This window comes from Plectropomus leopardus, chromosome 10, assembly GCF_026936395.1.
Source record: "Plectropomus leopardus strain MGB_pleo_1.0 chromosome 10, ASM2693639v1, whole genome shotgun sequence".
Lineage (NCBI taxonomy): Eukaryota > Metazoa > Chordata > Actinopteri > Perciformes > Serranidae > Plectropomus > Plectropomus leopardus.
In genome coordinates this window covers 35,336,221-35,359,439 of record NC_142185.1, presented here as the reverse complement: position 1 = coordinate 35,359,439, position 23,219 = coordinate 35,336,221, and the positions used below count along the sequence as shown (strand labels likewise).

At 39.6% G+C, this 23,219-nt stretch overlaps 1 protein-coding gene across 1 annotated transcript in view; it reads right to left on the bottom strand.

The window, feature by feature from the left end:
- The window catches only part of vwa8 (von Willebrand factor A domain containing 8), a 96,605-nt gene that overhangs the window by 22,655 nt on the left and 50,731 nt on the right, over positions 1–23,219 (bottom strand). Inside the window, exons 27-37 of the mRNA XM_088083742.1 lie at positions 20,878–20,986; positions 19,611–19,749; positions 19,229–19,416; positions 14,749–14,868; positions 14,104–14,168; positions 13,875–14,000; positions 12,608–12,717; positions 11,443–11,594; positions 10,203–10,407; positions 9,819–9,900; positions 9,025–9,229 (exon numbers count right to left, since the gene is read on the bottom strand). Coding sequence (XP_087939868.1) covers positions 9,025–9,229; positions 9,819–9,900; positions 10,203–10,407; positions 11,443–11,594; positions 12,608–12,717; positions 13,875–14,000; positions 14,104–14,168; positions 14,749–14,868; positions 19,229–19,416; positions 19,611–19,749; positions 20,878–20,986 — 1,501 coding nt within the window. The remainder of the gene's footprint in view (positions 1–9,024; positions 9,230–9,818; positions 9,901–10,202; positions 10,408–11,442; positions 11,595–12,607; positions 12,718–13,874; positions 14,001–14,103; positions 14,169–14,748; positions 14,869–19,228; positions 19,417–19,610; positions 19,750–20,877; positions 20,987–23,219) is intronic.

The following is a 23,219-nucleotide window of genomic DNA, read 5'->3' as shown; positions in this document are numbered from 1 at the left end:
GGGCAGTTCGGCGGGGGACTGAGTGCGTCCCCTGCAGCTCGGCTGCATTCTTACATTCTGCAGGAATCTGGACGGTTTCTGCGGGGGACGAGCTTTAGCTGTTAACTGGGAACGCCTCTGTGTGTTATTGTCTCTGCTGTTTTTGATTTTTGGCCGGTTCATCGTGTTCTGAGCGGTTAAACGGAGACTTGTCTAGCAGGAGCAGCAGTGGAGCTCAGAAAGACTCCTCTGTCTCCGCTGACCCAGCGTCCACACCTCAGACTGACGCGGTGGGGCTCCGAGCTCAGGCTCACGTGAAGCTGCTGTATCAGCAGAGCGCTCCATATTTAGCACAGATTAGGAGGCTCAGTCTGATACAAACCATGTCAGATTACATGGACAAGATAACACTCAGTGTGGGAACTAGTTCGTACGCCAGATCTACTGTCCTCGAAGTGTTGGAGACATTATGTTTTACCGCTCGAGCAGGTTCACACAGACACGCGGCTGTTTTCCATCTCTGCCTTCACTCTGGAAGCAGATGTTGGTCTTAAAAGCTGCTCATAGCGACACTTTTTCCACACGCATTTTACAAGCCAGCGAGGACGTTCAACTGTCAGTCTCCCGTGAAAAAGCCGTCCTCTTTAAATTCTCAAGCAGAGTAAATATGACTATCCAAGAGTCAAGAAAAAAAAGAATAAAATCATTTTACTAAAATAATTTTAGGAAATAATCCAACAATTAAAAAAGTGAGAAATTTATGCCAAACGCCCAACAGAGCCTCCAGCCTTTGTCCTAAAATCCCGAAAATGTCCTCAATTCCTTGAGCATCCTACAATATTGGAACCGGCCTTAAATGCAAGAAATGACTCAAAATTCTAAAAAAATCCTAAAATCATAAGGACATCATAACATTTGAGAAACATCCCAAAATCTGAAAATTGTCCTCAAATTCTGAGGAAATGTCCTGAAATTCAAAAAATGTCCCAGAGATGTCCTAAAATCAGAAACGTCCTAAAATCCTAGAAATGTCCTTTAATTGTAGAAATGTCCTATAATCCTAGAAACCTAAAATCCTCAACATTTCAGATGGATAGACATGTATATAACATATATATTCAACATATGTTTTTAAAATCCAGTTTTAGTCGGACTGTCACAATAATTTGACTATTTCCAACATCGTGTAAATGCTGACTAAAGGGGCATGACCAAACTTTGGTATTTGACGTCCGGCGAGTGAGCACAGGTGTATTTTTTAGATAAAATTCAAGAACTACTACTACTAACTACTAACTTTACTAGATGCTTTATTTTATTAGTATTATTAACATTTATATCTATTATTTTTTATATTGTCTATTTATTTTATTATTATTATTACTATTATTATTTTAGAATTGCATTTTATCAATTATTAAGAGCATTTTATGTATTTATTTTACTTATTATTAATATTATATTTACTTATTTTCATCTTTTATCTATTGCTCTTATCCTGCCTCTGTTCCTGGCCCTAATGATTACTTTTATTTTAGCTCTTTCATTGATTATAAAGTCTTGCTTACAGCTACAGAATGACATCTGTGTGAGTGTGTGTGTGTGTGTTTGTGTGTGTGTGAATTTTTTTGGTGAGTGCTGGCTCTAGCAGGTGACTGGAGGTCGCCACAGGATCCTTCCTGGGTCACTGTAATGTGACACACACACACACACACACACACACACACACACACACACACACACACGTCATCCTGTAGCTGTGGCTCCTAAATGACTCAACCTGAAGCGAGCGCAGCCGCTCCAAAATGGACGCATGTTGTCAAGTGTCGCTCATCATTTTTGTAAAACCAAAAGTAGAGCGTGAGTCACGTCTTTACTGGCTGATCCAGAATAGAGTCGATGACCAGCACGATGACACATTCACGAGGCATGTTGTGATCTGTGCGATGAAAAGGCGGATGACTGACTGCGTTCAGGAAACTGAGAGCTCAACTTCCTGTCTGAGGGACAGATTTGGGACAGCATCAGGTCGGGCGCACAGACGGGCTGATGGCGTGTCGTGTTGTACGGGAAAAAGAGTGTGTGTGGTGTTTATATCAAGCGATCGTAATCACACCCGTAAACACTCGGTGAGACCGATACGTCTCACCGGGACAGCTAATCCTTTGAAGGCACATTCCCGAGCATCAGGTGCACGCCCTCATTTCCCAGCGTGGCGCCGGCGTGCGTGCAGCTCATGTTGTGTTTGCTGTATGTGGCGTGTGACACACACATATGTGAGCGTGTAATGAGAGAGCGGTCACACGGGCTGTGAAGGTGAGCTGTGGTCACACGAGAGGCTCAAACCTCCGACCCTTTACCTCACCGTGGCGCTGTGCTGCTGCGCTGCTGCGCTGCTGCTGCTGCACTGCTGCTGCTGCTGCACTGCTGCTGCTGCACTGCTGCTGCGCTGCTGTTGCTGCTGCTGCACTGCTGCTGCTGCACTGCTGCTGCTGCACTGCTGCTGCTGCTGCTGCGCTGCTGCTGCTGCTGCGCTGCTGCTGCTGCTGCTGCTGCGCTGCTGCTGCACTGCTGTGCTGCTGCGGCGCTGCTGCTGCGCTGTGGCACCGCAGCACCGCAGGCATTTAAACAAAGTTTCTTGTTGAAGTTTGTTAAATCTCAAATTCAAAATATTAACATAAAGATTTTCATTTTTTATTGTAAATGCAAATCTGTTCCAAATATCGGTTATTGGTCTCATTAATGGCTAATATTTGGTATCGGTCGACCCGTACTGCGTTCATCTGAGAACCTGACTGGTATTGATGACGATATAAAGGCCGTCAGCAGTTCTTTCTATTAAAACACATAATACAATAAAAAAGGGTCGCTTGAATTTGGGATTAGATGAACTCAGGGGGAAATTTAACCCTTGAAACCTTCTTTCAAAAACAAGGCTAGAAGGCAACATCAACTTAAAAAGACGGAAAGAAGGCCAAAAAAATAGCAAAAAAATTGCTTAAAAACAAGAAGAATACAAGAAAATTACCTGAAAATAAACAAAAGAAAAAAGAAGTAAAAAACAAAAACAAACAAGGAAATGACCTGAAAAAAGTGCCAAAATATAATTTATATATACATTTTGTAACATAATTTTAAGTATAAAATTATTGTAATCATTAATATATTTTTCTGGACTTTTTTCTTTTTGTTCTTTTTTTTAAACAAATTTTTAGGTCATTTTTTTGTCATTATTTACTAATTTCTTTCAATTTTTAGAACACTTCTTACCATGTTGGTCATTTCCTTTTCTCCCCATGTTTTCAAAAGAAAACACCAGTTGTTCGGGGTCAAAATGTTTGTGAGAAGCGTCTGAACGCAGCACAAAACAGCAAGAAAAATCTGCTGACAATCCTTATTTCAAAAGGTTAATATTTGAAAATGAAGTTGTTTGTGCGCTCTGGTTGACAAATGATGTCCTGTTTCTAAATATCTAAATATCTAGTGTGGGGGAAGCAGCGCAGCGGAGAAAACTTCATTTTTATGACTGTGGGAATCAATGTGTCGACCCCACCCTCCTCTTTTTCCCGCTCGCTTTCTTTCCCTCACAAAGTGTCTCTCCCTCCGTGTCTCATCTGCGGTCCACGCCTCGTCTCAGATTAATAGTCTCATAAATTTCTGGTTCTCCCTTCAGACGCCTAAAGACAGAGAGTGATTTAGGAGTGATGGCATGTGTGTGTGTGTGTGTGTGTGTGTGTGTGTGTGTGTGTGTGTGTGTGTGTGTGTGCGCAGTCACACATGTGAATGAGACCCGTTTGGAGTGCTTTTTTGGCGAGTAAATGCCCCTGCGTGAACTTGGGTGCATGCTCGTGTGTGTTGGCATAAATTCATGCCTGTACATGAATGTTTGAACATGTGTGTCTTCAGTTCAAGCGTGAAATAGTCTTTATTTGTGTGAGTTGAGGAATCCAAGGTGTGCTGTGTGTACGTGCAGGTGTGCAAGAACCAGCGTTTAGTATAAAGCGGTGAAACTCAATTTACGGCCCACGGGCCAAATCTGGTCCCCGATATAGTGCCAGGTGGCCCCCAACCATTTTCTAATTTACAATAAAAATAAAGCAATACACACTGGGAAATGTTTTTGTACTTTTAGTACACGTAAGGTGCCAGAGTGCATAAAACAGCAGCAAAACAGAGCTTTTTTAAATAAAAAAAAGTGCCACAGGATTACCCACAACCCCACACAGAGGGTCTTGCTCAGACCTGAATGTCCTAAAATCCTGAAAATGTCCTGAAATCCTTGAAACATCCTGAAATCCTGAACCATCCCTAAATGCTAGACATGTCTCGAAATCCTAAAAAAATCTTTTAAACCATAGATGTCCTAAAATTCAAAAAATCCCCAAATCAGAGAAATGTCCTCAAATTAAAATCCTAGAAATATCTCAAATCTTAGAGATGTCCTACAATCCTAGAAATGTCCTAAAACCCAAGAAATGTCCTAAAATTCTGAGAAATGTCCTCAAATTCAAATCCTGGAAATATCTCAAAACCTAAAGGCGTCCTACAATCCTAGAAATGTCCTAAAATCTGAGAAATGTCCTGATATCTGAGAAATGTCCTCAAACCCTAGAAACCTCTAGCGTTCTAGAAACATCCCGATATCTGAGAAAGATCCCATTATTCATAAAACTTCCTAAAATCAGCGAAATGTGCTGAAAATATGCAAAAACACGTATTTGACACGTATGTAGCTGCTGCGACTGCACCTCCTGTCGTTTTGCAAAAATGGCCCCCAAGTAAAGAAAGTTGAGTATCCCTGCATAAAGTGTGTTTCGTGATAACAAGCCTTCCAACGACAAACACTTGGTCCAAAATGTTATTTGCGCGTTTGAAGAAGGCTGCCGTTAAGTGCTGCTGTGTGCAGATTGTGGCAGAGCTCTGAACTCTGAAGGAGTGAGCAAGTGCAGATGTGCGTGTGAGCGTGACTGATAAGGTGGCTTCAGTGGGGCGAGAGCAGGGAGGGAAAAAAGGCGGCACAGGGCCAACCGGAGCAGCAGAGGGGGAGAAAAAACAAAAAAAACACCCACACATCGACACACGGGTGTAAAAACGACCACACGGTACGATTAAGTGTCAGGTTGAGTGAGTGGAGACATAAGAGTGCAGTTTAACAAAAGACGTGTTGTGTGTGCAGAGACGAGTGATGTCTCCTGTGCATCTGTGTGTGCAATGATGAAGTCAACAGCTGTCATGGAGCAATGTCAGGCCGTCACGCACACCTGCACACACACACACACACACACACACACACACACACACACACACACACACACACACACACACACACACACACACACACACACACACACACAGCTCAATGTGTCCAGAAGTGAGTGGAGTCAAAGGCAACAAGCTGTCATGTCTTTCCCGTTCTGGGGACAACAGACATGATCTAATGAAACCTGTGAATCACCTCTGACAGACTTAAGTTAAGAGCTGAGCAGGAAGATTTCTGTGACTTCCTGCTTTTCTTTTCTGGTTTTTTTTTATTTTACTTCATATGTTGCCAAAAAAAAGTGACTCACTCCAGAAACTGCTGTTATATGTTTAGTATACAGAAGGTGCCAGAGTAAATAAAACAGGATCAAAATAGAGCCTGTAAATCAAACTGTGCCAGTGGAGGATCCCGCACACCGCCAAAAGAAATCGCCACAGATCCTCGTAACTTCCTAAAATCCGAGAAATGTCTTAATATTCAAGAAATGTCCTAAAATCCTAGAATTGTCCTTAAATACTAGAATGTTCGAAAAACCGAGGCACGTCACCAAAATCCTAGAAATGTTCTAAAATACTACAAACACGCCTTAATCCTACAAACATCCTGAAATCCTTGAGACGTCCAAATATCCTAGAAATATGCTGATATTAGAGAAACATCCTGAAATCTGAGAAAGGTCCTATAACCCTAGAAATGTCCTAAAATTATACAAATGTTCTGAAAACCTAGAAATGTCCTTAAATCCTAGAAACAGGCTAAAGTCCTAGATATGTTCTAAAACACTAAAGACATCCCTAAATCCAAGAAAAGTCCTATAATCCTAGAAATGTCCTAAAATCGTATAATTGTCCAATAATCCTAGATACGTCCTAAAATTAAAGAAAGCCCTAAAATCCTACAAATGCCCTTAAATCTTCAAAACATGCTAAAATACAACAAACCTCCTAAAATCCTAAAAGTGTCCTAAAATCCTACAAACATCTTAAAAACTGAGAAATGTCCTATAATTCTAGAAATGTCCAAAAATCCTAGAAACATCCGGAAATCCAGGAAAAGCCCTGTAATCCTACAAATGTCCTTAAATCATAGATACATCCTAAAATTGTTCTGAAATCATAGAAATGTCTGTAAATCTTAAAAACATGCTGAAGTCCTAGATATGTCCGAAAATCCTTGAGATGTACTAAAATCCTTGAGATGTACTAAAATCCAAGAAATGTCCTAAAATCCTGAAAACGTCCTAAATCCTAAACATCCCAAAATCCAAGAAAGGTCCTAAAATTCTATAACGTCATAAAATCCTATAAATGTTCTACAATAGAAACGTCCACACGCTGGATAAAGGCCTGACTGTTACGCTCTTTAAGTGTGTCATAAAAACGTGGCAGCAGTGCAGACGTGCCGTGTGCAAACAGGTAACTTTGTACGTAGGTGAGGTGTGTAAACAGCGTTTGGTGCCGCAGCATATCTCCGAGCGGATTCACGGAGGCAGACGTGTTTAAATACAGTCGAGCTGCTGTTGATTCCTGCGAGCTAACAGCGAGCGTCTGTCTGCAGGCTGACCTCCGGCCGACTCAAGGTGCCCCATCAAAGACGACCCGACCGCTGAGGAATCTGGGCCAGAGAGGTGGAGTGTGTGCGCACTGAAGGCGTGCAGGTGTACGTGTGTTTTAATGAAAATATTCTCAATCTCAGTAGCACTGACACAATGTTAGGACAATCTGTTCACCGAATCTCTATGACGTGGCAACAATTAATTGCAGGTAGACAATTGCAATTGATTTGAATTGCAGACGTGTAAAATCTGCAAATTTGTGTATTTCTGGTGTCATTTTCAGGCATAACTGTAATGTTTAACCCTTTAAAAACCTCAGCAAACTGATTTGATTTTTTAAAAAACACGACAAGGCAGTGATGAGAAACAGAAGAAGAAATTAGCAAGAAATTAGTAAAGAGGACAAGAAAATTTCCTGAAATGTAAAAAGAAAAGAAAATAAAATGACCCGGAAAAAGTGCTTTAAAAATTATAATAATTCTGTAACAGAATTTAAAATATGTAATTCTGATAATTAGTTGTTTCCCTATTTTTTTCTAAAAAAAAAACAAAAAAACAATTAATAATCTAAATCTAGGAACATGACACTTAAAAATTAATCTGGAAATGTATTGAAGACTATTGGGCCACCTACACATTACACCTACAGGAGCTTTTATGACATCCCATAATAAGTCCATAGGCAGTAATATGGCGCTGTTCCCCTCTTTGCAGCTTAAACAGCTCCCCCTCTTCTGGTTCAGGTTTTGTGCAACATTTTGGAGTGTGTCTGTGGGAATTTTAGCACATTCATCCAGATTTTATACACCTGTGGCAATGGGACTGAATCAAACACCTGAACTCAATGATTAAGAGGTGTGGCCTAATACTTTTGTCCGAATAGTGTATGACCAGAGTCTTTGACGTCCTCGTTTCAGTCCCTGTGAAGGTTTACCTCTCTCACAAACGGCACATCTGCAGATATCGCCGCCTACATCTGTGAGGCGACTTTATCTAAAGAATGTATCTGCCTGTGTTGTGTATGTGGGCACCTTCACAAAGCTTCCTCAGTACGCTGGTCCGAAATGTTCTGACCCGTACCGAGGGTCAAACCTATTGCATCATCAGCACAATGCCCGCCCATTCATGCACACCCACCCGAGTGCAGCCGGGTCATAAATTTCAGGCCTGGAAACATTCTGGTTAGCATGAAATCAGGAATGTTTCAGCAGCTAATATATTCTGTCAGTGTGCAGAGCGACGTCCGGCTGGAGCTGTTCACTGCAGTTATTATTACGGCAGCAGCGCCCCTCTGTGGTAGAGAGAGAAACTGCAGGCTGCAGGTTTCTGTTCATTACCCAAACCTCTGTGACGCAACAACTTCTACATGAACCACGTAAGACAGTGATACTCAACTTACGGCCCAAAGGTCGAATCTGGCCCTCGATAGGGTGCCAGGAGGCCCAAAAATTTTCTAATTCACAAGACATTAAAGTGAGCAGCATCAAAACAGAGCTAGATTTAAAAATAATATATAGAGTGGCACTGGAGGACCTCTGCCCCCCCAACAGAGGTCCTAGCCAAGACCCTTTGCCCCAACATCCCAGAAATGTCTTAAAATCATAGAAACTTCCTAAAATCTGAGAAATGTCCTAAAAATCTACAAACGTCCTAAAATACTAAAATTTACAAAAATTATTGAAATGTCAAACAATCTTAGAAACGTCCCCATATGATGGAAGTGTCCTAAATCCTAAGAAAAGTGCTAAATTCTGAGAAATGTCCTTAAATCTCAGAAATGTCATAAAATCCTGGAAACGTCCTAAAATTCTAATTAATGACCTAAAATCCTAGAAACATCCTCAGGTCCTAGAAATGTCAAAAAATCCTACAAAAGGGCTAAAATCCTAGAAAAGGTCTTAAAATCCCCAAAACATTCTTAAATCCTACAAATGTCCTCAAATCCTAGAATTGTACAAAATTCCTTGAAATGTCAAACAGTTCTAGAAATGTCCTTATTTCCAGAAATGTCCTAAAATCCAAGAAACATCCTAAAATCTTAGAAATTTCCTTAAATTCCAAAAACATCCTGAAATCATGGAAACATACTGAAATTCTTGAAATGTCCTAAGATCCAAAATGTCCTAAAATACAAGAAACATCCTAAAGTCCTGGAAACATGTATGTCCCTGCTGCCCCGGGCTCCTTTGTGTCCCTGCTGTAAGATGTTTAAACAAAGTCGGGACATTACCTGCAAAGGTCTACCGTCCTCCGTCCCGATCATATTCCTCCACTCCATCAGCGAGCGCTGCAGGGTGTCCAAACCTGTCTCCCAGAGCCGGACGTACCCTCCCATGTCCACGGTGACCACGCCTCCAGAACCGAGAGCGGCCATGAGCACGTCAGACTCTGACACCTTGGACAACCAGCTGGTGTACGGGGACACGGACATCGACCTGCCAGTCACAGACACACAGTGACGGTCACTCAGACTCAGAATCACGTACATCGACACGTTTGTGCGCACAAACGAAGAGACGAAGTACGACAGAAGTGCAGTGGTGCACAGTGCTAAGAGTCCTGGACAAAATATGTAATTATTTACCCTTATGGACTGTTTGGTGCATTTTACACCGTTTCCATTCTTCATTTTTTAATATTTTTTTCTGTGTGAGGATTTCTGCGTATTTTGTGTATTTTTGTTTGATCTTGGAATTTCCAGGGCAGCTTCCATAGAAATATTTGCATTTATTTCAGTATTATGGTGTGTCTGGTGAGATTTAAGACACATAAAAAATTAACTGAGACAGAAAATCACTTTAAATTTATACTTTAGTTAAAAAAATGAAAATAAAACATACAAAAAAGATAAACAGTATTTCTTTGCAGTGCTGTGCAAAGTGCTGTCTCTGACCACGAGAGGGTGCTACAGGATGCAAAATGGTGTTCTTGTTAGCAAAGTGAGATGCAATAAAAGCAGGTGTGTGTGTGTGTGTGTGGTGCGTGCGTGCGTGCGTGCGTGCGTGCGTGTGTGTGTGTGTTTACCTCGGGACAGGAATATATTTGACTCTTTTGGAGTTCAGATCGGTCACCTCCAGGTACGCCGCTGTCAGCGGAGGTGTGACATCTGAGAGAAAAACAAGAAAACATGAAATCACTATTTATCAACCTGTGAATTTGGAATGATTTGTGAACTGTGAATGGTTTATTATTATGCATATTTATTTTCTTCTCTGTATTTATTTACATATATTTATATATACACATAGATATTGTCTTTCTTAGCCATTTTTGTACGTTATTGGCTTTGTTCATTTAACATAAAAAATGCTAATTAAAAACAGACAAAAGAAAAAGAAAAGGCTGAAACCTCCTCTATCTGAATCTGTCTGCTGGGTTGTAAACAAATGTTTTCCTCTGAACTCTGACCTTTGGGGTAGATCTCCTTCAGGGGCACCTTGCTGGGTGGAAGGGCTCGGACCACCTGATTGGCTGAGAGCAGACTGACACAGTTGTCCTGCTTGGGCGCGCTGGAGCGCAGCCCGCCTCTGAGGAACATGTGAGCGCCGCTGTCAGCGCTCTTCATCACCGAGAGGTCAGCGGGCCTCTTAAAGCTGTACACCTCGTTAGGCGACTAGACGAGAAGAGACATCCAGAGGAAAAAGTCGCTCAAACGTCAGTCACACAGCTGTGCTGCCCGGCTGTCAGAGAATTTATATTAATATTAATATTATAATATCATATAGGACTTCTCTCTGATTTTTGGAAATTTACCGGATTTTAGACTTTTCATGGATTTTCAGACCTCTCTGGGATGTCCAGACAGTTCTAGTATGTTTATAGGAATTTTGGACATTTTTCGACATTTCCCGGATTTAAGGACATGTCTTGGATCAAAGCACATTTGTAGGACTTTAGCACCTTTCTAGGATTTTATGACTTCTCTCTGATTTTTAGACATTTCTCGTATTTTAGGAAACTTTTAGGACTCTTGGATTTTAGTACACTTCTAAAACTAGACTAGGACGTTTCTATGATTTAAGCACATTTCTAGGATTTAAGGACGTTTCTAGAATTTTCAGATGTTTATAGGATTTTAGACGTCTCTCAGATTTTTGGACATTTCTCAGATTTCAGGACAGGATTTTAGGAGGTTTCTAAGATTTAAGCACATTTCTAGGATTTCTAGGATGTTTGTAGGATTTTAGGGATGTTTCTAGGATTTTAGGACATTTCACAGGTTTAGGACAGCTCACAGGAAGTCATTGTCTGGTGCAGCTTGAATATCAAATGATAAAGCTCAAATTATGGCTGACTGATTTGGTGAAAATGAAATGTCATGATATTTGTGGCTGAGTCATTCGATAGCATTATTTCATCGATAATATTGGGTATACTTTTGGTGCTTTCACAAAATATTTACACAGATTTTTGATATAATATAGTATATAGTATAGTAAGTAATGACAAAGTGGGTATAAGGACAAACAACAGAACAGCCTGGTATGTACATAAAATTAAAATTACTAACAGTAGAAGTAGATAGAAGTAGAAGTACACAACACTTATGTTATTTCGAAATCCAGAAGACAATATTTAATCTAATATCACACAGCCCTGTTTTCAAAGTATTGACCCCACATTTTTTAACTGTGTGTTATAATCTCACCACAAGGTCTGGGAAGCCCACGACGACCTGTGCAAAGGAGCCGGTGTCGGCCAGGATTCGGTTAGGGGAAACAATCTTCTGGTCCAGAGCGGCGCTGAGGTTCTCGTTGGGGAGCTGCTCACATGAGACCATCTGAGGCACAGAAATCTCATCTGGGACGGTGGGAGAGAGAAGGGGCCGGACAGAGCATGATGAAGAGAGGAAAAAGGTGGAGGAAATACTGAGATTACTAAAGATAAAGAAATAAAGCCCTTATGTAAATGTATACAGTATTACACTGCACTTGTTTGGACAGAGCTGGAGTGTCCTGCATCAGTGTCCTTCATGTGTCTGTTTCAGGGAGACTCAACCTACTTTGTTTGGAGGCCTCTTACAAAGTGACGGGAGGCCGGAGACAGACACAGCAGCCCCATGTATGTTTGTAGAATTTAAGGATATTTCTGTTATTTATGGATGTTTCTTAGATTATTGGACATTTCTAAGATTCATGGATGTTTCTTAGATTTTAGGACATTATTATGATTTAAAGATGCTGCACTAGAGGGGGCTGTTGGACATGTCCAGGCTGACGCAGGCTGTCGCACATTTCTGCGCTGGAGTGGGCTGATGGACATGTCCACACGCTGTTGGACATGTTCGCGCACTGGAGCGGACTGTAGGACATGTCTGTGCTGGAGCGGACTGTAGGACATGTCTGTGCTGGAGCGGACTGTAGGACATGTCTGTGCTGAAACCCTCACAGCGGCTCGTAAATACCGTCTTTAGATTCACCGTCCTGAGTTTGCTCCGCTGAGTTACTGCAGCGATTTTTGGCCTTCGTGAACTAACTCAGTCTAGATTGTTCGACATAACTCATGACGTCACATTTTGCTCCCACTAGCTGTGACGCAGAGGGATATAAAATTTAATATTGATTGAAACAGGCACGGCTCACTTCATATTTTTGGTTTGACTTAAGGCCAGTTGACAGAGAGGTCCTGTCAGGGCGGACACACGGCTGCCGAGGGCACCGGTCTGCTCCTCTGGACGTCCGTCTGCTTGCTTTTGTTAATGGGTTTGACATAATGTCTTTACTAAGTGCTGCAGAGCTGCCGGATAGAACATAAAAGCCCTGTAAATCTTTGTTCAGAGCTGAGGGACGGACATATGGACAGATGTTATATACCTGAGCTGGCTCCATGGCCTGAGCTGACCGGGTCCTCGCTGATGCTGTGGAGCTGACAGACCCCCGAGTCCTCGGCCGTCATATGCATGGGCTTGGTCAGCAGGAACTTCCTACTCAGTGACACACAGAAAATTGTATTAAATAGTTTTCAAATTTTAAGAGGGACCTCTTATGCTCACTTTGGTGTTTAGACTTCTGTTATGTGTTTCTACTTGAACATGTTTACATGCTTTAATGTTCAAAAAACACTTTATTTTCCTCATATTGAAGAAATGTATTCACGCTCAGTCTGCTCTGAATCCTCTGCATCTCTATATTTCTTTGCAGCAAAACAATGACTGTAACAAAGCACAGCAGCACTTTCTACCATGAAAAATTCCCAGCAAGAGCTTCCAAACCAAAATCTTCACCACAGGACATGTTCTCGCAGGAGAACGATCTAAAATTGAAGAAATATTACCACTATCAACAACCAAATGATATGTTTCCTAACGTTAGCATGTAGCTACATGTAGCAGTGAACTTGCAGCTGAAGAACAACTGTAACAGAGTATAGTGCTACACTCAACAATGAAAAAACACCACAAAAAGCTTCATACATGTTTCTGTGATGTTAGCATGTAGCTACATGTAGCAGTGTACTTGAAGCCAGGGAATAAATGTAAAGGATTATATTAGTATTTCTACCATGAAAAATCACAAATAAAAGCTTTAAAAACCCATCCGGACATGTGCCAGCAGGAATATAATCCAAAATCAGAAAGAAATTTACAACACCAGGAACTAAGATTACATGTATCCCTGATGTTAGCATGTAGCTACATGTAGCATTGTACTTGAAGCCAGCAAAAACCACCAATATATGCTTCTAAACACAAGCAGACATCCGAAACTGGGGAGAATTTGACAAAACTGTTAGCCAAGAGTATATGTTTCACTGATGTTAGCAGGTAGCTACATGTAGCAGTGTATGTAATGTTGACACTTGCAGTAGTGTGCCTGGAGCAGACGACCATATAAAGAAACTCTTCATAAGCAGACGTCACCTTGCAGTAAATTTAGAAAAAACGTTGGAAACAGAGTGACCAGAACCGTCTGTAGTTTTTTTCTTACAAAGTTCACTTTAACATACGTTTACTTCATCATCTGAAACTTTGGCCATGTTTGTTAGAAAAAAAAAAGTTTTTTGTAAAACTAGATATATGACAAAAAATGAGGAAAAGCATAGTAGGTCTCCTTTAGGACCCACAGAGGGTTTTTTCCTTACTTGTTGGTGTTGCTCTCCACCAGCAGCCAGCGGTCCTCTGCCACCAGGAAGACGGACTTCAGGTTGATGGGAAGGGAGATGGAGTGAACCCGGCCCTCCAGCACATCCAGCACCTCCAGCTGGTTGCTGCACAGACAAACACAAACACACACAGATCAGCAATTATACCACTGCATGACTGAGAGCGTGCTGTTTTGTGGAAAATGTAGTTTATATCAGAGTATCTCACCCATCCGCCTTATAGAAGAGGAGCCAGTTTTTGTGGGCAAAGTCGTGACACATTTTATGTCCTTCCTGCAAACAACAATCAATACACACAACACATTAACCTCAGACTCTAATTTCAGATCATGTGTTCAGTGGTTATAAATCATAAAATCCTGGACAGGATTATGCATCTTAATTAATCAATATATAAACACGTTAAGTGTAAATAATAACTTGTCCTTTTGTAAAGCTGGACACATGCGGTCTAGTTTATGTCCTAAATGAATAGTGGAAATGATTCTTGAGCATTTAATACGGTGGCCATGAGGGTCAAAACACTATAACAATTTTGGAAGACACTATATTTACCAAAACAATGCAGCATTTCAGAAAACAAAATAACATTTCCCAAAACAAAATAACATTTCACAAAACGTTACAACATTTCAGACAACACTACAACATTCCCCAAAACACGGCAAATGTTTTTTTGTTTTCTGAAATGTTGCACTGTTTTGGAAATGTTATTTTGTTTTAGAAAATATTGTGGTGTTTTAGGAAATGTTGCAGTTTTTCAGGAAATGTTCTGTTGTCTGAAATGTTGTGTTTTGACCCTTGGGGCCACCGCAAATTTAGGACCCACACACCAAACGCTAACAGCTCTGACCTGTTGTTCCTTACTGCTCCACCAACTGGACGCTCTGGTTGAGGGCTGATCGGCGTCTGGAGACAGCATGAGCCTCCGCACGGCGCCCGTCACCATGTCCAGATGGAGCACCGTGTTACTCTGGCAGAGACACAAATTCAAAAACAGACAGAAAAGTGGGATGACGTAAGTGTCGGAGGAAGAAAAAGAAAAAAAAAGATTAACGTGATATGCTTATACCTCAAGAAAATAGACGAATATACAGAATATGTTGATTATAATGTTACTATTACAATGCACATCCAATGTCAAGAAGAAAAATCCTAAAAAAACATCATGGAACATATTTCTACAAACAGAGGAAATGACTGATTCAATAATGATATATTCTTTATTATGTATATTAAAGCACAAGACTGAGACACTTTTAATTTCCAGGGTTTTTACCATCGTCTCTATAAACTGTGCAAGTTATTCTGCCGTCCTTAATCTCGACGCAAACAACATCAAACCTTTAATGCTGCACACGGGGAACTATTTTTTAATAACCTTTGCTCTGTCACAGCCAACAGGAGGCGCCATACTTCAAGTGAAACCCCCTGGATGTGAATGCACTCCAAATTAAAGTGAGCAAAATTACTTCAACATTTATATTAAATGAATTAAGTTAAAATCTAAAACTATTTAGAATGTGTCATTAATGTCATAAGGACTTCAATGTCTTTTAGATTTTATTGTGTATTTTCGTGGATTCTATTTTATGATCTTTTCATTTTTTTAAAGTGTCTTTGAGTTCCTTGAAAAGCACTCAATTAATTAAATGTTTATTATTATTATTATTATTATTATATAAAATTCTGATGAATGTGCTCACTAACATGGATTTTTTTTAAATTTGTGACCAAAATTATAGCAAATAGGCTTGTTTTATTTCTCTCAAAGGAAGAAGGCAATGAGCAAGAGAGAAGAAATTACCCCCAAATTAGCAAGAGATTAGTTAAAAGTACAAGAAAAATACCTGAGAATGAGTTGAAAATTTTGTTTTAAAAAGAAGTAAAACACAAACACACAAGGAAATGAGCTGAAAAAGGCCTCAAAATTATACAGTTTCAGAAACATAATTTCAAATATGTAATAATAATGGTAATTATAAATATAGTTTTCCTGTAGATTTTTTTCATTTCATTTTAATTTTAGGTATTTTTCTCACGCCTTTTGGAAATAATTTTGCAATTTTTTGCAAGTAATGGAACATTTCCCTCGTAGCTGATTATTGCCTATTATTTCACGTGTTTAAAAAAAATGGACTAACTTGCTTCAGGGTCAAAGGTTTAAACACTTGTGAAAGGCGTCTGAAAGCAGCAGAAAAGTGATGTCGCTTCAGGTTTTAAAGGGTTAATATGAACTTTTGAAAAATGGGAGCAAAAAGCAAAAAAATATTTGAATATTTGTGTGCTGTTTACAGTATGTAATGTGTACTGGGTGAGCTGTGCAGGAGGCTTTTCGTTTGTGACGCATCGGGCTTCATCTTCAATTGAGTTTTACGAGAAGGGGCCACAGGGGAGCTGGCCCCGGGCCCCGCAGCCCTGCTTCACACTAATGGCTTCCTCATGTCCTCCCATTCCTGACGTCCACACTACTGTACGGAGCAAACCCCATTTCCTGATGCTAAACATACGCAGCCTTTGGAGGGAGCGTGGACATGTGTGAGCACACGTGGACGTCCTGCATGTGGATGTGTCTTCTGACAGGCCGGGATGTTTCTTTTTAGGTTGTGTGTGTGTGTTTGTTGTGTATTTAACCCTGTGAAACCTCAATCAACATCAGTTTTCTTGTGCTGCCTTCAGATGCCTTTCACAAACATTCAAACATTTGAAAAACCTGCAAACTGGATCGATTTCCTCAAAAACATGAGAAAAAAGGCAATCAGCAATTTGCATGAAATGTCCTATAAACTGCAAGAAATAAAAGGTAAAAGAAAATTAACTAAGATGTAGTTTTTAATAAGATGGGAGCATTATAAGAAAATTATCCAAAAATTCGGAAAAGTGTCCAGAAAAAATAATGTATAATTATAATAATTTTATATTTAAAATTACAGCTTACAAGAAAAAACATTTTAAAAAAGAGAAAAGAATTAGAGAATTTTTAAATAACTAGAAAAAAAATAACAAGAAAACAATATTTATGATTATTATTATTTTAGATTGAAGATTAGGTTATTGAAATATATGTAATTATATTTATTGGCTATATTTTTTATTTTTTTATTCTAGCAGTTTTTCAAGTAATTCCCTTTTTTTGTTTTTTTTTGTTTCTGTATTTCTTGTTAGGTTGTGCATTATCTTTGTTCCATGTTTTTGAAAGAAATCAGGCCAATATGCTTGGGTTTCAAAGGGTTAACTGTGTCTTTGAGATTGTTTTTGCATGTCCTTGAAATGGCATTTTTCTCATATTTTTCTAAAACAATTTTATTATAGCAGTTTTTCAGGTATTTTCTTTTTTTTGTTAATTTCAGGTGAAATTTTGTAACTTTTTATCAATTTCTTTCTTTCTTTATTTTTTGGTAATTTCTTGTTCGGATGTGTATTGCTTTCCTTCCATAATTAAAGAAAAGATTTAAAGGGTTAAATTTTACTTTGAATTTGTTTTTGCATGTCCTTGAAAGTGGCATTTTTTTGTTATGCAAGTTTTTCTGATTATGTGCATGCATGCATGCATTTATGTGTTGATGCCTGTGTGTGTGATGTGCGTGTGTGTGTGTGTGTGTGTGTGTGTGTGTGTGTGTGTGTGTGTGTGTGTGTGTGTGTGTGTGTGTGTTTTCCCTAGAAGGCCGGTGACCTGTAAATGAACTTTCTGTTGTCTGGATCTTTTCATTTTTAGACAGACGTAACACGATCCATCAGGACGGTATTTTTAGAAGTCCTCCTCCTGCCTAATATGCACCAGCTGTAAAAGTGTTCTGGTCGGATAAACAGCTAACGTGCATTGTTCTCGTCTTACGCTCTGCTGTCGCAGGACGGGGTCTTATGGGGTAAGAGAGGTTCAACAACAAACAACCACTAACCACCAGCCATTTTTAGGAACTCAAACAGACTTGTGCACAGCTATTTTAAATCTGTGAGGAATCTGTGGTCGTCCTCAGAAATAAAGCTTAAATAGCAGCGTTGCCTGAGTGTCACGTTACATGTTTTACTTGACAGTAAACAAGGACACCAGGCAACAGAGACTGGACCATGATTACTTTATGGTGTTCCACATAATTCACAATAAAAACTGTGGTATCTTTACTATGTTGTTACTTGTTTTATCATCTGTTATCTCCACTGGTTTAAGTGTTTCTGACCGCCTCGCTGAACTGCTGCGGCTCGCTTGTGGTGTTCACACTGACGGCATCGTTGCTGCGACTGCTAACTACTGTATTTGCAAAATGAAATACACATATTCCACTCATTTATGACGCAGTGAAAGCTCCTGCATCATACAACTGTTCTGCGTCAACAACTGAAAGGGGATTCGTTGTCAGACGACTTTTATTTTGACACCAAAACAGAAAAAGGTTGACTAAAGCAGATTTCTTTGTGTCTTTTACAGATGAAGATATCAAAACTGTAGTGAAAAGTGGTATAATGTCAATATGATTATCAAAAAACATTTTCACTGTCTATTTTTGCTGAAAAAAGGGCAAAACACTGTTTCTCTCATAGACTGTATAGGAAGATTAACAACATGGCAGGACGCCCCCTGGTGTCTGACAGCAGTATAGGTCATAAAGCCCGCCCCTCCATGTTAGTGAATGGGACATACACCAAACTGAAAACTCAAAGTACACGGCAAATACATTTTTCCCAATGATGGTTTCTGGCACTGAAGGTAGTTCTCATCACCCTGATGTTTGTTCAAGTGATCGTTTTTATGATAAGTTTGGATTTAATGAGTTATTAAATCATACAAAAAGGGGATTTTGCGCCATGATTGACAGCTGTGTGTGCCAATCTATGAGCTCGCATTTAGATGGGCTGCTCCCGATTGGTCAGACGGGGATAAATGGAGGCGCGTTGTCCATCTTTATATAAAGTCTTTGGTTTCTCTAGATGTTCTGCAGCTGAGCTGTGCTTGTCGCTGTAAACATGGGTAACAGTAATGTGCTGTAAAAGTTAACAAAACCCAAATATAAGAGGAGAAGAAGAAAGCTGCAAGCTGATGTAAACAATGCGCCCCTCCACTGAGTGGATTTCTGAATGAGCAGTAACTGCAGGTTCCTTTTTGTGACAGAAAACACACCAGGTGCTTTGGTGAACAACATGTGACGGTGGAGAAAACATTTATTTTTAATGAAAATTGCACATAATATGATAAACCTCCTGTTCAGTGAGTCTACTGCGACAGCAACATTTTCCCCTGAGGATTCAAACAAAAAGTCACTGAATCGTATGTAATCTAATCAGTGTGATAATGTAGCTGTAAAAGCTTCTTTGTGTGTGAGTGTGTGTGTGCCAACCTGCTCCTCGTGCAGCACCACCTGTCCGTCCAGAGGACTCCCGAGAGGGGCGACGGTGACAAAGGGCTGCCAGACGCCACTGATGGTCCTGGGGAAAATGTCGAAAAGCTCCATGCACTGAATCGTGTCCCCGCGCTCCTTCATGGCGTACAGGGACACGGGGTTACACGTGGCCACGTACAGCACATCTGCAGCGCAAGAGGAGAGGGAATGTGTTTTTGTCTGTTTCCAGACATATTTATTTATTTCATTTGACTGGATTCTTTTATAAAACCCAAATGAACACTGGAAGCTGAAAATGTGTTGCACAACAGTGCTGACAGTGTGTGTGTGTGTGTGTGTGTGTGTGTGTGTGTGTGTGTGTGTGTGTGTGTGTGTATACCATCTTTGGTGGTGACATCGCAGATGATGTTGACTTCATTCATGGGAATCTGCCAGTGGGCTTTCTCTTCGCTGAAACTCAGAGCTCTGCTTTCCTGTCTGTTGCAGGGGTAACCCTGAACACGCAGAAACACGGGGCCCTGGAAACACAAGACACACTCTTACACAGCTGCACACACACACACAAACACACACACAAAGTATGAAAACAACCCTGGTGTCTAATGTTTATGCCTGAAATTCTCAGTAACAGTTTTAAAGTGACTGGATTCAGATCACAGGAATGAATATTGACGGTGCAGAAAAGGCCGTCGAGCCGAGGTGACATCCACGAAACTCCTTAAAAGGTTTGAGATTAGACTCATAAAAAGAGCTCAATTGTTAACCCTTCAGAGTTTGAGACAGCTGACTGGGCACTTCAGGTCACCCACAGTGGATTTCACAGGTGATCATTTCTCATGACAGACAAAAAGGTTCAAATAACTCCTGCAGCAAAATCCACTTCTCAGTGGTACATCTATATATATGTATATATATATATATATACATATATATATATATATATATATATATATATATACAGTATATATGTAGGTGCTTTGAGCATAACAGGAAAGCTGCAATGAGCAAATTCAAAGGTAATGACCTAGAAATGAGCAAGAAATCAGTAAAAAGTTCAAGAAAATTACCTGAAAATGACCAATCACCCCCACCCACCCCCAAAAAAACAACCAAACAAAAAAATTGGGAATTAAAAAAAGGCAAGTAAATGACCTTATGAGGTTGTAATATAAAGTTGTAATATTTCTATAAAAAATAATTTTAAACACACAGTTGTGGTCTTTTAAATATAGGTCTCTGGAAATTTTTCCTTAGCTTTAAAAAAATAAATGAATAAAATATTGGGCTAATAATTTCTTGCCATGTTGCTCGTTTATTCCTCGTTTTTGAGAGAAACCACAATAATTTTCTCAGTTTTCAAAGGTTAACATACATGTGAAAGAAGTCTGAACGCAGCACAAAAAAAGTGATGTCAATTCCAGGTTTTTAAGGAGCATGACCGCTTAACAAAGAAGCAGTATTTTATTTTTTAGCCAAACAATTAAGTTTCTAGAATTGTTTTTTTATCTGCTGGAAAAATGTGCCATTTTAACAGACTAATTCAACCTGATCACAGCCACTTTGAAGCCTCCTTCCTTTTTCCCACTTATGAGAAATGTGACTCTGCTGCTGGTGAACTTCCAGATTGTCTACCTGAGTGTGTTTACCTTGATGTCGATGGGCCGTGTCTCAGTGGGACAGAGCAGTTTTCGGCGAGCGTTGCCACCCTGGTTAATTGTCCAGTATCCTGTCATCTTGACCTCCGGCAGGGGCAACCTAAAGATTAAAGGTCACATGGTGACAACTGCCTGGTAATGAGAGGACAACTGTGAATTCCTGAGGTATAAATACAGGCTTCATTCACATTTTTAATACATTTTCGTGACTTTTGACTTTGATGCAGATTTTAAAGAGCATACATTCTCTGAAATGGCCATTGATAATTCTTATCAAATTTTTTTCATTACTATGTAGGAGCATTTAGGAATAAATATTTTAAAATAATAATAATGAACTCATAACAGGACTAGGATATTTAAATATAAGTAAGGAACTGTCCATTATTTAGCGCGCGGGGAGGTGGGGGGTGTCAAAAAGGGGAAGGCATGTCTTGACTTGTCCGAGACTTATGCTTGTATTTTGGTTTTGGAGGAGTGAAATACAAATTTAAATGGCTGTATTTTGTATTTATTTTGTTGCCAATTTTAAAATTTGGGTGATTCCTTTCTTTAAATTGTTCTGACCATGTTTAAAGAAAAAAATAATTGCAGCTTTTTCTTCTTTTAATTTTTAAACATTTTTTTAATTTTTAAAAAATTTATTCCAAAGTTTCAGAAATGTTTTCTTTCGAATAAAATTTAAGCGATTTTTGAATAAAACATGTTGGCCACTTTCTTTTAAATTGTTTCGTGATTTTTTTTTGTTGAGGAAATGCCTTTAAAGGTTCTTAAGAAAACATAACTTTTAAAGCCTCAGAAAGCACAATTTATCACAGCCAGAAACTGAAGAAAAAAGATCACTGGATTTTGAAATTTCCAGTGGTCCTTGAATATATGTTATTATGCATTATACAAAAATGCAGTTCTATTACTGGGTCTTTTCCAAAACTTTAACAGGCCTGGAAATTACTATTTACAATTTCCATGACTTCTCAGGGTCTTTCATGACTGCACAGACCCTGTAAATATATCAAGTTGTGACTAACGATGTAAATCCATGGCATGAGGTTTTTTGATTTTCCATGTTGGAAATCTGTGGTTTTCACTGTCACCATTTTGCATCCCCACTTCAAATAAAAATATCTCATAATGAGGGCATCAACATGGCCACCACTGAATGACTTCAGATGGAAGTCGTGCTCTGTTCTGAGCGGCATTTCAAGAAAACAAAGGCTTTAATTTGATCCCACCGTCTCCGGAGAGACAAGTGTCTCTGTGTGTGTTTGTGAGTCCACGCTCGGCATGTTGTGTCTGGCCACATGTTTACTGGCCTTCCCATGAATCAGAGCTGGATCACAGCCACAGTCTTATTGGCTGCAGGTGGTGGTGGTGGGGGAGATGCAACACGACCGCAAGACGCAGAAAATTCCAGGCGGATAAACGGGCTGGACGATGGCTGGTCCTCTAACCATAAATATTTCTATGAGTAGAATAACAATGAGATACATTCGAGAAACCATTTCTCATTTTCCACGTCCAAAATTGGAAATCAAGAGAAAAAATATTTGCTTTTATGTACACGAGATGCAGCGGGACATAAACGACTCAAGATGGGCTTTCAAAAACACTGATCCTAAAAGATACAAAAGACTTACAGAGCTTCAGATACAATGAAACAGATTCGTTACAGCAAAACTTTTACAAAATGACAGGAAGCCAGGGGCCAGTCGCAGCAGTCTCTAGGGATTTTCAGATATTTCTTAGATTTTAGGACATTTCTTGCATTTGAGGACATTTCTAGGATTTTAGACATTTTTCATAGTTTAGGACGTTTCTAGGATTATAGGAACGCTCTCGGATTTTACGACATTTGCAGGATTTAAGACCATTTCTAGGATTTTACGATGTTTGTATGATTTAAGGACATTTCTAAACTTTTAGGGATGTTTTCAGAATTTTAGGACGTGCCTAGTGCCTAGATGTTTCTAGAATTTTTGGACATTTCTGAGATTTTACCACATTTTTCGGATTTTAGCACATTCTAGAATTTAAGGACAGATTTTTTTTATTTTAATTTTCAGGATTTTAGAATGTTTATTTTTTTCTTTATTTTAGCACATTTCTAAGATTTTACATCTGGGATTTATGGACATTTCTCAGATTCAAGGATGTTTCTAGGATTTTAGGTTGTTGACTGGCACTTTTTTGATCATCAAGCTCTGTTTTAATGCTGTTTTATGCACTTTGGCATCTTATGGATACTTAAAGTACAAAAACAATTCACAAAGCGAATCACTATATTTTTATTGTGAATGAGAAAATGGTTGGGGGGCCACCTGACACCCTATTGG